Source organism: Odontesthes bonariensis, chromosome 8, assembly GCF_027942865.1.
Source record: "Odontesthes bonariensis isolate fOdoBon6 chromosome 8, fOdoBon6.hap1, whole genome shotgun sequence".
Taxonomy (NCBI): domain Eukaryota; kingdom Metazoa; phylum Chordata; class Actinopteri; order Atheriniformes; family Atherinopsidae; genus Odontesthes; species Odontesthes bonariensis.
The window spans coordinates 11,953,309-11,968,982 of NC_134513.1; the positions used below are offsets into that span (position 1 = coordinate 11,953,309).

Below are 15,674 nucleotides of genomic sequence, written 5' to 3' on the forward strand. Positions count from 1 at the left end.
CAAAACATTGCATGATATAAGTTTAGAAAAAACACTTAATTTGAATTATTTGCTATTTTTGAATGAAGACATTGGTGGAAGGTGTTCTAAGATGTTATGATTTAGATTTGTATCTCAATTCTTTGGCATGATACAGCAACAGATGAATATTGTTTTGACATACACCCTCAAAGATCTCATTATTTTAATTCTACAGGGTGATGTGCTATCCATTGTTTATTTCAAGCTCTTTACAACAGAAAGAAAACAGGAGACACAGACACAATACCTCAGTGAGCTATGAGATCCAACAAAAGGAGGAAAGACGCGGGGGACAACAAATGTTCCGTCTTTTTTTCTTTTTTCTTTTCAGTGATCCTCAGCAGGTGGGAGTGCTATTTCTGATGTAACCCAACTCCCTTCTCTCTCTACACAGACACACAAAAAGAAAAAATAGGAAGGCTCTGGTGTTGAGGGGGGGGCTGCTTGTAATGGGCTTTCTACTGTTGCTGCTTTAGGTGGGTAACATTTGGGGATAAGAAGAAAGAGCTGCCATGTTCTTCTGTAAAGCAAGCAGGTGATGAGGAATCTTCAGTGGCCAGAAGATCTTTATTAACGCTCACCTGCTATTTGAAGACATTGACTTTGTTGTCTGTTATAGCTTATAACTACATTGTATTGTACCTGAGGTGAGCAAAAAAAGGTCAAGTCTATGAAATCTAAATACAGCAGCAAACATGCTAAATACTGTGCATCATTTGCACATTTTTGTGTAAGAGACTGGATTCACACGATAATGGTGAACCCTGACTATGTATTTTATAAAATTCTATACCTACCATGCGTTTTCAATGCTCCGGTAATGGTACCAATGGTAAAAAGTAACTTTAATCGTATACTCTTAATACATAAACCTGATCACGGGACTGCAAAGTTGAGTTAAACAATGGAGACAGCAAAGTCTTACTAGGTTCTACATTTTTAAAGTAGACATCTAGAAAATGCTTGGGTCAAAATGGGTCAGGTTAAGCTTGACCTGAGATATACTGTTTGTCAATCTGCAGAAGCTTTCCCCCACCCAAATATGTCCCAATGGGGCGTTGGTTCATGCAAGCCAAAATTAACCATAACTAAATTTGAGGACTATGTGATTTCTCATTGTTATGAGAGCAACTGCGTGTGAATCGTAAAAAATAGCGTTCTGGAAGGTGGTGGTTGTGGTCGCTTTGTAAAAAAAATGTATTTTAGCCCTAACCCAACTAGGAAGTGACAAAGTTTTGGCGTAAGGAGTTGAGTTTATATATAACAAAGGCATAGAACAAAATGGTCGCTGAAATGAGTGAGTAGTTTTTAATTGTAACTCAAACCAACCAATATAATTATCAAAAACCCAACCTGGAAGTGACAAGTGCTTTTCAGTGGTGTTGCTGTGTGAACTCACCAAGCTCAGTGATGACTGAGCTGTTGCCATCTGTTAGTCCTGAACTTGTGTCATGAGAACATGAATGATTGAAAGCGCTGTGTGTCACTGCGCCATCCAACCCCCTCATGCCCCTCCTAATGATGATTTCTTAAAGGAAATTTAGAATGAATTCCGTTCGGATATGGAAATGTTCATATGAGTCATATTTCCCTCAGCTGCTTGAAGGGGGCCTGCAGACTGCTGTCACTAGCCACCCCCCATCCCCTGCTTCTTCAGAAATATTTTAAAAGTTTTCAAATATTTAAAAATTTAGACATGTCAGGATTTCCAAAAGAAAAAGTAGGTAAGTAATATTTTTTTAGCCTTGAAACTGTAGACAGTTTTGAGCATATCTGTTGAACAACAAACTGTAGCTGTTACAAATGCTGGAGCCTATCCCAGCTGTCACTGAGAATGAATCCGATAACACCCTAGAAAGATTTCCAGTCCAACACACATCAGCACAGAGGGACGATCAGCTATTCAGGCTCCCTCTTACACTTCAGAATCACTGATTAATCAAACAAAACTAAAAAAAGAAATTTGCACTTTTAGAAGCAGGTTTTATTGTATAATCATTGTGCTGTAAATTTACTGCACTAGAGAAAGGGTCTATGAGGGTTCTGTTTTTTTTTTTCAGATTTGAATTATGCATTTAAAATGATTCATTATCCATTAGATGTGATGCATTTTTGATAGATAAACAACAGAATTGTTGAATAAATATCTAAAGAATCTCTACCAGCAAACAATGAAATCTTACGCAGATATTGGAGATAATCATCCAAGAATAAACTTTCCAAACAGAAATAGAATCTGAGTCACATCTGCACAATAAACATATCACTAAAAGCAAACCAGTGGTATTTAAAAAAAGGATTTTGAACTTTTTTCTAAACTTTGGTATTGTCTGAATATTTGATCCACAATGTTTGTTGTTACTTGTCTCATAGCAGTTACTTATTTCCATATTCCCTGTCCTTTACTGCTTGCCTGATTTGGACATTACAGACCTCCATAGTAACACCTTTGTTTGCACACAGCGAACAGCTGACGCATGACTTCAGCCAAGTGGCCCACCATGGCCTCCCTGTGGTTGCTGCTCCAACCTTGACTCTGCCCTCCAATATTCCCAGCAGGGTGCAGTGAGTGCCCTGAGTAGGCCACATTTCTAAACACCTCCCTTTGATAAGCCTGCAGTGTATTTATACTGACAGAAAGGGATGGGGATCATTGTGAGGTCTCCTCAATCTCTGTCTTCTGTTGTATTACCCACTCGTGTTGTGTTTGGCCCCGAGTGACCTTACAAGCAGGTGAAAGACAATCCTGAAGGTATCGACTTTCCTCAAAGTCATATGCACATCCAGAAACAACGCACTGCTTGGAGTCAAAAGGTTCAGGTTTTCCTTTATGGATCCCTCCACGCACACAGATTTATTTCATGTGAAAAAACGCAGCTAAATAATGTATGAGCTCTGGCTTTGTCCACAGGAGGTCAGCAGAGCTTTATTTTTACACAATAGGCTTTTGCTTGCACACTATAGAAGACAGAAGAGAAAAAAATGTTCAAGGTTTTTGGGGCAGACTATGAACGTGTGGGACTTTTCCAATTGTAAAATAAATTGGCTTTAGTAGGGAGTTTGGGCGTGGCAGCCGCATCATTGTCTCAATCGTTTGAGGGTTTTTTTTGTATAGTGTTGCAGACAACGTCCAGCAAGGGGCGACATCAGCCCATCTCACAGGTCCCAGCAGAGAGCAGACGGAGAGGCGCTTGTACTCTGCAGCACCTTTGACAAGGCAGCATGAATTCAACGGGATTTTAAAAGCAGGGATTTCAAAATAACAACCAATAAGAAACGGTTTGATAGTAACATGAAAATGTCTGTTACCCTGGTTTTAAAAAACACATATTCATTTTAAAAAAATAACAAAAGAACTAACAAAACTAACATGGAAGAAAATAAACTAGAGCATGTGGATTGATTTGAAGTGTTTTCTGTTAACAGATTTAAAACATCTTCTTTAAATTGTAGATTATTATCCTATTGTTATTTACTCAACAGTTTGTAGGTGGGATGTTTCAAATGCTGGTGTAGAAATAGCCCAAAACCAGAGGGAAACAAAAATAAAAAGACAAAAGAGTAAAGTTCATAACCAGAGAACACACAGGTAAAATAGTTGCACATGTTATGAAGAGAAACATTGCTCCAACTCAGAGGAGTGTCAGCTTGTCTGTCTGCTGAAATGTCAGTTACAGCATGTGAGGATAAGCAAATGAACCTCAGATTGTAAAGTTGTTTTATGATAGCTCTGGTCTCTCTTTGATTTTGCATAAATCTGCATACCAGCACCTTCAAGTGTGCATTATATTGAATTAGATTTGCACATCTATTCAGTAGTTTTTCTTGTAAAAGTTGAGTATATTGTTTGAGAGTATGAACACTTTGCCAAAAGTCTGTATTGTGGTATTTCTTTCTTTCTTTGTACTTAATTGCATTCTTATTAAGTACATGAAGTGACAATCATAAAACAAGGCAACAGCTTTCAGAAACAAAGCAACCACAAATAGTTACCAGGTGATGTGTGGGGGTTTTTTCTCTCCAGTTACCATGCAGACTCTCTCTATCATTCTGCATCACTTTGTGGTCATTGTCTTTTTCTTTAATAGAATTTTATATAAAAAAGTGCTGCAGACAGTATATAGCATGAAAAAGAATGTATGATAAAGCACTTTAACAAGTTAATGAGCCTTTAAAAAAGTGCTGAATTAATGCAGTTCATTTAACATCCTTGTTTTAAGGAAGTCTAGTATTGTATGTGGCAATTCTAACTCTTGTATTGTTCATTTTGTATATGATAATGTTCATTTAGGATCTTTTTATGCTTGTCTTGTATCACTCTAAATAACACCTGTTGTTTTGTAGTGGTTCTATGACTGTTCCATGTCTTATTATGGGTTTTTGTGCTCATTTTGTCTCTTGTGTGTTACTTCACATCTGATTTACTTCTCTTATCTGTATCATTTTGAGCCTCTTTCTGCAAGACCAAGGGTCCCTTGACTTTTTGGGCTCCTGAGCCTGTGCCCAATTGGGTCTTCTCAGTAATTTCTCCATAGCTGTTGCATGAAAGCTGGACGGCTGTACCAGAAAAGCGAGAGGACTGGAAATATGAAAAAGTGGTATTTTATTTTGAAGACTATATCTTCCGTTTTGCCGTTTTAAATGCCTTAAGACACTTCCGTGAGCGCAAGGAGCACTTTGTCTTTGCGGTAGGGGGTGGTGACAGGAGGAAGAAGGGGGAGGTCGAGGGACACTGAACTGGACTGGCCCTGTTCTTTTGCTGCGCAGAGCTTGCAGAAAGACTCCAGAGGCTCCTGCGGGAAAGGAGGGATCAATTAGGGCTGGTGGTGATGATTGGGACTGTGATGCAGCATGAGACTGGGCTTGGAGGGAGTCCGGCTAATTCCTCACAATAAGCATACTGTAACGATGGTGGTGATGCTCTGCGCCCAGAGCAGCGCATTCCTGCAGAGAGCGACACACTGCACCACAGCCCCGAAAGCGAGTGTGAGCCGCTGCAGGGACATACATCTCTGCTTCTCTCAGCCAACCCCCCACCAACACAAAACCGGAGTTCCAGACCGATGCTTGAACCACACAACCGTATAACCGACCACCCTGCAACCCCATTCATTTCCCAGCTCGCACGCGGGATGCGACACGGATTTGCCACGGGCGCGTCGACCAGCCTTGGACCAAGCCAGCGTTTTTCAGCACCAGTTTCCATGTGCGTGAGCCGGCTGTTTTGACAACAACGGCCGAGGACAAACAAGACGGAGGAAAGATGTTGGCGCGATGCTACCGGGCCAAACTGTCGGTGTGGGCCGCTCTGTGCGTGCTGGTGCTCTGCTGGTTTTACGTCTTTCCCGACTACAGAATCCCCCGTGACAAAGAAATAGTGGAAGAGGTGCTGAGACAGGGAGACGTGTGGCGGAAGAACCAGACAGGCATCGATTTGTACAGGTTCGACTCAAGGCTCAGATTTCTGTCTATCTGTTAAACTGTTTTTCTAAATTCGAGGCCCGTTTTCTTTTAAGAGTCTTGTTGTCGTTCTGGGATGTGCCATCTTTTGTCTGTACCTTGAGCTATTGTGGTGTCACAACGAGAGTTGCACCTTACACTCTTTTGTAAAGGTTTTTGATAGTTAAAGAATTAATTTTCAATAATTGCAATTTCTCAGGCTACAACTTTGCAAGATATCCCACATGAATATTGTATCACAGTCCCTATATGTCCTCCTATTGGACAGTGAAAGTGTTTCTAAACCCAAGCTAGATAAACAGAGCATGTTAGTTAGACTATGGCAGTCTTATTTAAACCTTCAGTTGTGGCAATTCTCACAAGCAAAGCCGATTAAGATAATCACAGAAAGTGACACCTGCAGAGCAGCGGTCAAGCCGACTGTAGGATGCTCACTCTGAGCTGAGCTTCTCTGGTTCTCTGGAGAGCTTTAAAGACCTTTTGTGTGGTTAAATATTGACTTAATAGATTCTCAAGAAAATGCTTAGACCAGATTCCAATGTTTGCAACCCCAGTCTGCTAAATAAATGCACTTTTCATGTACGCTTTTTGTCCTGTCGGATGAGAAAATGTCTGAGGGATGACTTTTTTTTTCATCTCTCTCCTAACAGAAAGCTGCTGACAGAATGCTGCGATCCCAGGCGGATGTTTGCTGTGACCAAGCAGAACTCGCCAATGGGCAAGGTCCTGTGGTACGATGGCGAGTTTTACCACTCGCACACAGTCAACAACGAGACATACCCGCTCTTTGTACAGGTACATCTACATAGTGGAACTTCATTGGAAAGAGAGCTCAAACATTGATTTCAGTAAATGTCCATTGTGCCGACAGTCTGTTCAGGCTTCCCATGCAAAAGGCTGCAAAGCTTTTACTTGTTACTTACAAGACTTTAGGACAGGCAGCTGCAATACTGTGAAATAACCGAGAGCAGATGATAGAAAGTGATTTCTCTCCCGTGCATGACACTGTTGTGGGGAAGGTGAGATCTAATCGGGATCTTTGGTGATCTATAATGGAGGTGGGGAAGGGGCAGTGGAGGAGACAGTCATCCTCTGAGAGAGGAGAAGATTATCAGTACAGCGCTCGGTGTGAAGTGAGTCAATATTAAGATGCCAATAGTATGAGGAGGAGCAGGTTCAGGAAGGGGAGGTGGGCTTCTTTATGGTTCAAACGTCAGTGATGGGAATCTGCTGCCCTTTTTTCATCATTTATTCATCTCCATGTCCCCTTCACTTTCACAGAAAGGTAACAAAATGAATGGAAAACAACAGGGTTTCTACAGAAATATGATATGAGTGTAGATAAGGACAGATTTGAATTGTTAGTCTGTCATTTGTTTATTTTAAAATGAATCACTTGAGATGTCCTGTTCCTTTTCCTAGTACAAAAATTACAAACAGGAGGGGGGTACTCTTGAACGTAATTTCCTCTTTCCGTTACACGTGGAGAATGTACTGAGCCAAGAGGTTAAAAATGGTCTCTTTGCATATAATTCTCCCCCAAGATAAGAGCTATGGGTCTGTTTTTCCAAGCATCCACTGCTGAGCGCGTGGGTGTGTGCTGGCACATCTGGATGAGGGCATTTGTGCCTGGATACAGGACCAAATGCGAAACTGTGGGGGAAGAGCCGTTGCCGTGGTTATGGTATCCAGGGAAAGCAGATCTCAATATTAATTAAGACTAAGTCCAGCCTTTGTTGCTGCATGTATGCAGTCTGATATCCTGGTTGCTGACCGTGATGAATATCTGACCCTAATTTGCAAGCTCTTGTTGTGTATGTTCATTCATGATGGATGGGGGAGGAGTGAGTGACTCAAGGAGGAAATGTGAAGACAAAGACAGAATGTGTGGAGGTGTTTGAAATTATAGCAGTGGATTTAAACCCACACCTTTATGTACCTGGCCTTTTTATTTGTTGAAATCATTTTGCTCCAGTGGGGATTGAAGAAATTTTCAAACATTTTAAAGGCCGCTATAACTGTCTGTAATGCTGCCGTCAGCCATTTGCTCACTTATATATGGTTTTGAAAGTAAACAGAAAGTATCATGAAGATTTATTTAAAAGAACCTGCAGCGTAACAGTGTCATGAAGACAGCAGCTGTGCATAATATATTTTTTTTCCATGGAGATGAAGAAATATTTACTAAATCAATTAAAGTCTCACCTACCGACAGATAAGTGTGTTTGTAATGCTCGTATGTGTTGAGTCGGGATGGCGCTGAAGTCTTGACAGTGTGCTCCTGGAGGCTTTGGGAATGATTGGGGGCTCGTCACCGGCTGGCTACTTTGAGAATTCACCTCAGTAGATAGTTTAACTGCACAGTGCAGTTTACAGGGTGTGCTTAAAGGATTTGAGTAACTCGCTGGTGCACGAAGCTGCCTTCTCAGTATTTTCTGTCCATGCATAGAATAACCGTTTCTGAGTAGCATGAAATCAGTTATGAGTTTGTTTATGCGGTAAGAGATGTAAGGCGTGACTGAAAAGTGTCAACTGCATGACTCTCATGCTCGGAGTGTGAGAGTTGGTTGCACTCTAAATGTTATCCAATCTGTTTATTCAGAAAGACTGGAAGCAGAGAGATCCTTAAAAACAGGCTTCCAAACCCTTTAGTCAGCACCAGAGCTACAGAGTAGCTGTCACATGGTTAACGTAAAGCCTGATTTATACTCGGAAACCAGGTCGTCTGCGTGTGTGTCGCAGTTAACGCAGACATGCCCCCCCCCCCACCACCACGCAGCGCAGACACTACGCAGACACTCTGGTGCACCTCCTCAAAATTGTAACTGACCGCAGACAGTGCCGCAGACATCGCCGCAGGGAGGAGAGAAAGGAGGCCTCTGATTGGTCAACTCTACCTCCGCTCTACACTATGCGTATTTCCGGTTTGCTAACCGGCTGACGCTAATCGTGCTAACCGTGACGATTCTTTCGCCTCTCTGCCAGCTCCAGTAGTAGCAATATTTCTTCTATTTCTAGATCGATCAGCTGCATCTCAATCAAAGTGCGCATTCGTCCAGTCGCCATTGTTGTTGAATGACCTCCGTAACCGTAACACCCACAATCCTAGCTTGTTCGTGATTGTCCCTCTTGCGTTGTGGCGTGGAATTAACATAGCGCAGACAGCGCTTCAAGGCATAAATCAAAAATAACTGCGTCGTGTCTGCGACAAGCTCACTGCGACACACTGCTGCGAAGTATACACGAGCCTTAAGCCTGATTTATACTCGGAAACCAGGTTAAGCCTCAATAGTTCCAAACGTTGTAGTGCTGTCAGCCAGTTTGAACGGGTCTTAGTGGGAAGGAGCACCAAAACAACAACTTTAACATTTACGACACAATTTTTAGTAAATGTTGACCAATAATGTGTATTTTATCCACGTTTTTCTTTTTTGGAGCGGCAGAGACCCATTTATCACTGTTAAATCGTAGAGGGTATTGCTATACTTTATCCTCCTTTATACTTAAACATGCCAGTGGTCCAGCTTACCTTCAGATATACATCCTTCAACAGAGAGTGATAGTACTGTCTGTTCCCAGGATTTACTCCTGTTGTCTCAAACAGCCCATCTGTAGAAGATGTCATTCAGTCTGTCTGTTCTCTCTGGTGTCAGATGGAAAATGAGCTGAATGGCAAAGCTGAGCTGACTAAATTATTTTAAAGAAGATTTAAATGACTTGAAGGGAAATATGTGGCTCTAAATGCTTTGACTGATGAGTCGGGATGAATTCTTCTTTTCTGTAGAAGACAGTTATTCTATATTTCATTATTTCATTATTTGATGCTGATTACATGTATCTGTAACCCTGTTTATTGGGCTTCAAGCCAGAAAACTATTGTAAAGTATTAATTAATTGATTAAAATATGAATCTAAAAACTCTTTTCTGGTTAAAACCAGTCAATTACATTAGCTGACGCTTTTTATCCAAAGTGACTTACATCTATTTAGATACAGGGTATTGGTTACAGGCCCTGGAGCATTGTGGGGTTAGGTGCCTTGCTCAAGGGCACTTCAGCCATGAATAGAGGTGTAGGGAGAGGTAATGGCGGGACTTGAACTTGAACTTGCAACCCTCTGATATTAAGTCCACCTCCCTAACCACTAGGCCACGGCTGCCTCACAATGCCAAAAAATGGCCAACTTTCATCAACTTCCTGGAAAAAAATACTTCAGAAATATCAAAAATGTATTATTACTATAGGCCTATATAGTATTTTGGTAATGTTTTAAAACCTAACAATCCAAACAGCTTTACATAATGTCATCTGACAGTAAAAAGTTTTTGAAATGATCACGTTAATAATCTGAAGTTAGCCCCCGTTACCAAGCTTTCAGTTCCCTAAATCCATTACATTTTTAACATCAACATCGACATTTCTTGCTAACCAAATGTAAAAATAACAATGTTTAAAATGCTGTTTCTGGCATCACCCCTGAATGCCCCTCATATGTAGGTTATTTTTCTCTGTCTCTGACCCCAGTGCATCACCCTGCCCAAGGTTATTCCAGCAGTCTGCCACATTGTACAACTTATGTGCAAGTAACACTCACACTTTCTGTGCAAAGCTATCCTTCCTGTGGTTAGTCGTGTGTTTCTCAGAAGTGTCTGCTCGTTGCACACGATAGATGAAGTTGAATATCCTGTCTTGTGAACTACCACTTCTGTGATTGTAGGTCTGAGCACAGGCAACCAGCCATGCTACACCGAGCTGGCAGCACCTACAGAACTTGGGCATCTGCCAGGGAATGTGCCAATTAAGGCTTTGACAGTTAATTGCTGGTTAGTTCCGTGGCTCAAACAGAGCATATGTACATAAGGCTTTGTGGACTAAACTGCAGTTTCCTGTTATCTTTACTTCTACAATGCCGTTGTGGTGTTTGTGGACCTCTGACCGTCAAACACTAGCTAGTTTCATTTCCCCAAATGTAACATTTGCAATCATTGGTGAATGATTTAGATAATAAAGAAATTACTTGAAAACACTTTCTAGCTCTGCTCTACTGTGTGCTACTATAAGAAATGTCCAGTTTTAGTCAAACTTTGTTATTCCCCTCCCCCTTGTTGATGAGATGTTTTCAAGAGCATTGTCTGCTGACTCAGCCCTTTCTGTCATGGTCCAAAAGAGACCTTGAGGCAAAGAGAGTTGTGTGTGTATGTGTGTGTGTGTGTGTGTGTGTGTGTGTGTGTGTGTGTGTGTGTGTGTGTGTGTGTGTGTGTGTGTGTATTCATTCTTATGCGTGCACACTCAGGGGGAATAATGAGCACAATTGTTTCCGTCGTCTCACTTAATCCATGCCTCAGACTTAAATGCTGTTGAGGTACAGAGAAAGGACATTTTTGGTCTTTTCCTTTTGAAGTGTGGTGTTTCAGTTTTATCTGCAGCAGTTTTGATACAGACAAAAAAATTAAGATTGTTATTCACAGCCAAGGCTTCTGGTCTTGAGTTTGTGGCCATTACCTTGTGTTATGAAGAAAGACCTACTGTTTAGTAGGAGAAATGCACTGCAGAGAAGTCTAAACATTTCAAAGTAGACAATAGAGATGGATAAAAAGTAATACAAAGCATGGCAATTTAAAACTGCACAGATGAAAGCTTGACCCAAAGCCTGCGTATGTCTGGTTTTTATATGACTTAAATTTCATTGGAATTTTGCCAATTATAACAAAACCGAAGGACCAGTTCAGTCAACATAGGAAAAAAGACTTCCCATCACACCCACCAAAGATGTGCACGGTAATCTGGTTGAGATGCTTCGAACCATGATGATTCTGAGAGCTTGTGCGTTTGTTTGATCTGGAGGTTGCATCTTGCCCTTCTCCTTTTTTAAAAAGATTTCCACATCACTCAGCCTGAGTCAGTCGTTGCTGAGCTCTGTGTCACGCATTTGGTTGCTCTGATTTAAGAGCGCTATGACGTTCAAAAGACGGGAAGTGGATGTCTACTAATTGTCTGTTTCCACGGAGGAATTTTATGGGAAACTGATATCTTAATGCTACTTAGCAATCTAGACTAAAATTGAGATACATTCAGTGAAAGTTATGCAGATGCCTGGATCTCAACTCGTAAATGTAAATAGAGAGACACAATACAGCAACTTTAGGCACAGTGGGTATCTTTCACCTGCGCTATTGTAAACATAGGCTGTAAATAAAACTGATGGATGTATCCATCATGTTGCTATAGACAACAATACACCCGGAACTTGTTTTGCTAGCATTTGTGTTTGTGGGTGGTCTTAATGTGGAAAACTAAGCCTAATTTATTCCCTTTTGCTCAGTTAAGAAAAATTTCTTCTCTTGCCGCTGTAGATGAGGTAGTTTTGGGTAGTTTTCACAAGGACTACCACAGTCCAGAGACCTAAAAATTTACCAGGACACAGATCTGATTATAATGGAAGATTGGTTTTCTCCCATTTTTTTATGCAACAAAATAATTTGGGTACATTTAGCTCAAAGTTTACATTCCTTAAATAATTTTTTTAAATTTTCTTTTTTTCATGGGCATGGAAACAAAGTACATACTGTAAAAAGTAGATCCTGTTTGGTTCGGCTTGTTAGATAATGTCACCATACGTAATATGTACATTGTTCGAAGATCAAATGCCAGAAACGGGCAGATTCATAAGCTGTATGACCCCTGCTTGCTTTTAGAGACAACTCCATATTTTTTTTGCTGGTTTACCCATCAGCCCCCAAAGCTGTGAGATGAAAGGAGCACTAGACAAAAGGGGCACACAAGGCGATGGTCTCAATGCTAGAAGTGGAAATAATTGCTTGTTTCTGTGTATCTGTGCAACTTAATTAATGTTTTTATGTCCAGGCTCTAATTATATACTAACAAGACTGCACCTTTTTCTATTTTTCTGCCTAGGCCAACCCTCTGCAGCTGCCCCTGAAGAAGTGTGCAGTGGTCGGCAACGGTGGCATCCTCAGACACAGCAAGTGTGGACGAGACATCGACCAAGCCGACTTCGTCTTGCGGTGAGAGATGGAGACTCTTTGGGTGTGTGAGGGAATGCATGGGCGGAACTGCTTTGCAACACCTTGAAAATTTTAATCTGCCGTGCCCAAGAGAGCAACCATACACGTCTATGATACCGAGAGCCGGTGTCGGACGTAGCTAAGAGACAAAGACACAGAAAAATGGGTCACAGTAGGGTCAAGAAGGAAAACAGGGGAGGAGTGAATAAGCAGAATAGGAGGTGTATTAGATGAGTAGAAAGAAACCATCTGCTTTGGCGTAGAAATGCTTTACATTAAGGAGACTAGTTTAAAAAAAAAAGTGGTAGAGATCTTGGTGAAATCATACAGGAAGGAAGAATTCATGTTAAAGACACAGTTGTTCAATTCCAGTCTAAAGCTAATAGCAGCGCAAACAGCAAACCGATTCTCACACATCCATTCACTATGAAGATGGAAAAGTACTTGGGCAGTTTTCCTTTTGAAATACTTACATTTCCCATGAGTGTGGATCGTCCACGACAAAAAGCCCAGACGTGTGTACAGTAATTGGTCTCCTCCTCTGGCCCGATCAGGCGCTGCCTGCCAATACAAATCAAAAATGCGGAATTTTAAAGTTTATGGATGAGTTTCATCAGAAGCATGTTGCATATGCCCCTGAATTTAGGATGAAGATTGGAAAACAGTCCTCCAGTATGAAACTCTGTCATTTCCAAACAATAAAAAAAAGCTACATCTAAAGACCTTGTAAAGAATAGCTTAGGAATTCTAGGAATTATTTCATTATTGGAATTGTGGAATACAGCTCCAACTCCAAGTCTGTTTGTTATTGTGCGCCTGTGTTTGTCGCACATTTAACTTTTTTGTGACTGTTATCTCTGACCTGTTCGAGAAGCCTCCTTTCTGGCTTAAACAGACTAATTTTATTTCCGGTTTGGTTCTGGTGATGTTGTTGCAAAAAAAGCTCTGCTACACGTGATAATGAGGAGAGACGCTATCAGCCCCCAACAGTGTTGCGGTCTCTTCACATTTAAAACAACAACAATAGATCCTTTTCAGGGTAAGCTGCCCTAGACACTCCGCATCATTACTAAACCCTCCTTAATGTTATATGGCACATTGCACTGAGGTAATAAGATGAGCTGATGTGATTAACCATGAAGCACTATCTCTGGGGGCTGGGGCTTCCTAAAATGCACACTTGGATACATTTAATGTAACCTCTTTCTCAAAATCTGCAGATTCATGTGGAGATACCACTCTGGATATGCGTAAAATAAACATTTCTTTGTGGTGCAGTGGTTTCAGTCTGCCAGAAAATAAAAATACAGTTTAACTGTAAAGTCTTTATGACCCTTGCAAGATAATGTCCACACACCCAATGTTTGTAGGCTGCAACTTCTAAAACATGGTAATTCAGGAAGGGATGGGTGGATTTAAGGGTAAGTTGACCAAGCAAGCTCCTTGTACTGTAATTTTAAGTGTTCTAAAAACACTGCATTCAATTTTTAGGTCAATGGGGCAAAATATGTTTGGTCAACAACCTCGTGTCCTGTGTTGTAATAATATAGTTATTTTCATCATGCTAATGTGCGTACTCGCAGTCTACCTGTGAGGATGTGGGCGAAGGATGCAAGTGTTGTTGTGGAGAAATTAGAGTCGAATCCCGCGTTGGTCAGCCGTCCATTGGGGAGTTTATTGAACAAACCGTCACAGCAAATGTGCATACAGAATGTACAAAATGTCCGACGAGCTCATCTTGTGACACCCTTTTATACAGTTTTATCATAACAAGTGTACGTGGCCCTCTCTGGAGGCGCCTAGCTTTCGCAGTTTATCATCAACACGCTCATTCTAACTATCAACAATATTCATATGAACCAGTCAACAAGGCCCAGGATGTAACTAACAAACAAATAGCAAATATCATGAGTCTATGCAGAATCTGTGTATACATTCGTAACCTTACCTTTCACCAGTAGACATGCTTCCGTTAATGCCTTCAGTTCAGCCAACTGTGCCGAACATGGCCGTTCACACTTCTCAGCTTTCACCATCACAAAGTTCTCCATCATCCTGTTTCACAACTGCAAAACCTCATGATCACCCAAATGATCTCACAACATGAACCATGCACAACATAAGTGACGTCAGCCTGCACAAGTGAAGTTGCTTCTAAGTCAGGTCTCAGTTTAATATATCTCACAGCTTCTGACACACGCTCATGTGGTTCTCCTTCAAACTCACATGGAATGACATCCGCAGGATCCGATGTAGCACACTTCTGTATTCACATCTGGACGTGTCAAAAGATGCACAACCTGCAAACATCCTGTCCGAGTCACAACATACCTACTCTGATTTATTAGTTCTGAAATCTTATGGTTTTTATTGGAGACATATAAGAAAAATGGCTTCTCATAGACTAATGTTGCCCGTTTTGGATGACTTTTGCTCATTTCGTTTCAAATTTTCAAAGGCTAACTTAGCCCCCAGTTGTGCTTTCAACCTTTGATCTTTGGATTTTTCATGATTCCTTCCAGAGGAAGCGCATTCTATTGCATAATCCTCCCAAAAGAAGATCATACTTGTTGTATTTTAATTTTACTTATTTATTCATTAGTTGTTCATTTATTTATTTTGGACATGGCGCTTTTCTTACTCCCTCCAAGTGGGATGGAGAGATATCAGTAATTCCCTATGGGCTAAATAGATACTCTAATTCAGGCTATCAATGCTAAAATTTAAATTAGAAACTTTGTTCCGTTCAAATTTTAGAACTTCGTAATAGTGGCACATTTAAATTTTAAATTCAGAAACTTTGTTTTGTTGTGTCCTAGTAACAGTGACCTATTTAAATTCAAGGTTTAGAAACTTAGTAGTCGTGACACATTTAACTTAAAAACTTTTTTTTGTTTTGTAATGATGACACACCTGAGGGCGGTTTTTAAACCCTTTTGAGTACGTCCGATGTAAGTGTACTTCTTACCTCTATATGTCAATGTAAACCAATACTGGGATTCCTCTGCCAGAGGAACGCCTTGGACCTGCCGGGCCACTTGCTCCGCCCCGCAGGGACTGGCCACGGTCCTGCCGAACACTCGGGTTTCTCGGTGCTCTCGGACAGCTGTAAACAAAGTGTCCCCTCTCGCCACAGGCCCAACATGCCCCCGAGGACCTTTGTCCTCCA

General features: G+C 41.1%; 1 protein-coding gene across 1 annotated transcript in view; it reads left to right on the forward strand.

The window, feature by feature from the left end:
* Nucleotides 1–4,715: 4,715 nt before the first annotated feature.
* The window catches only part of st8sia1 (ST8 alpha-N-acetyl-neuraminide alpha-2,8-sialyltransferase 1), a 28,955-nt gene continuing 17,996 nt past the window's right edge, over nt 4,716–15,674 (forward strand). The window contains exons 1-3 of the mRNA XM_075471725.1: nt 4,716–5,463; nt 6,132–6,276; nt 12,396–12,505. Coding sequence (XP_075327840.1) covers nt 5,285–5,463; nt 6,132–6,276; nt 12,396–12,505 — 434 coding nt within the window. The 5' untranslated portion in view covers nt 4,716–5,284. The remainder of the gene's footprint in view (nt 5,464–6,131; nt 6,277–12,395; nt 12,506–15,674) is intronic.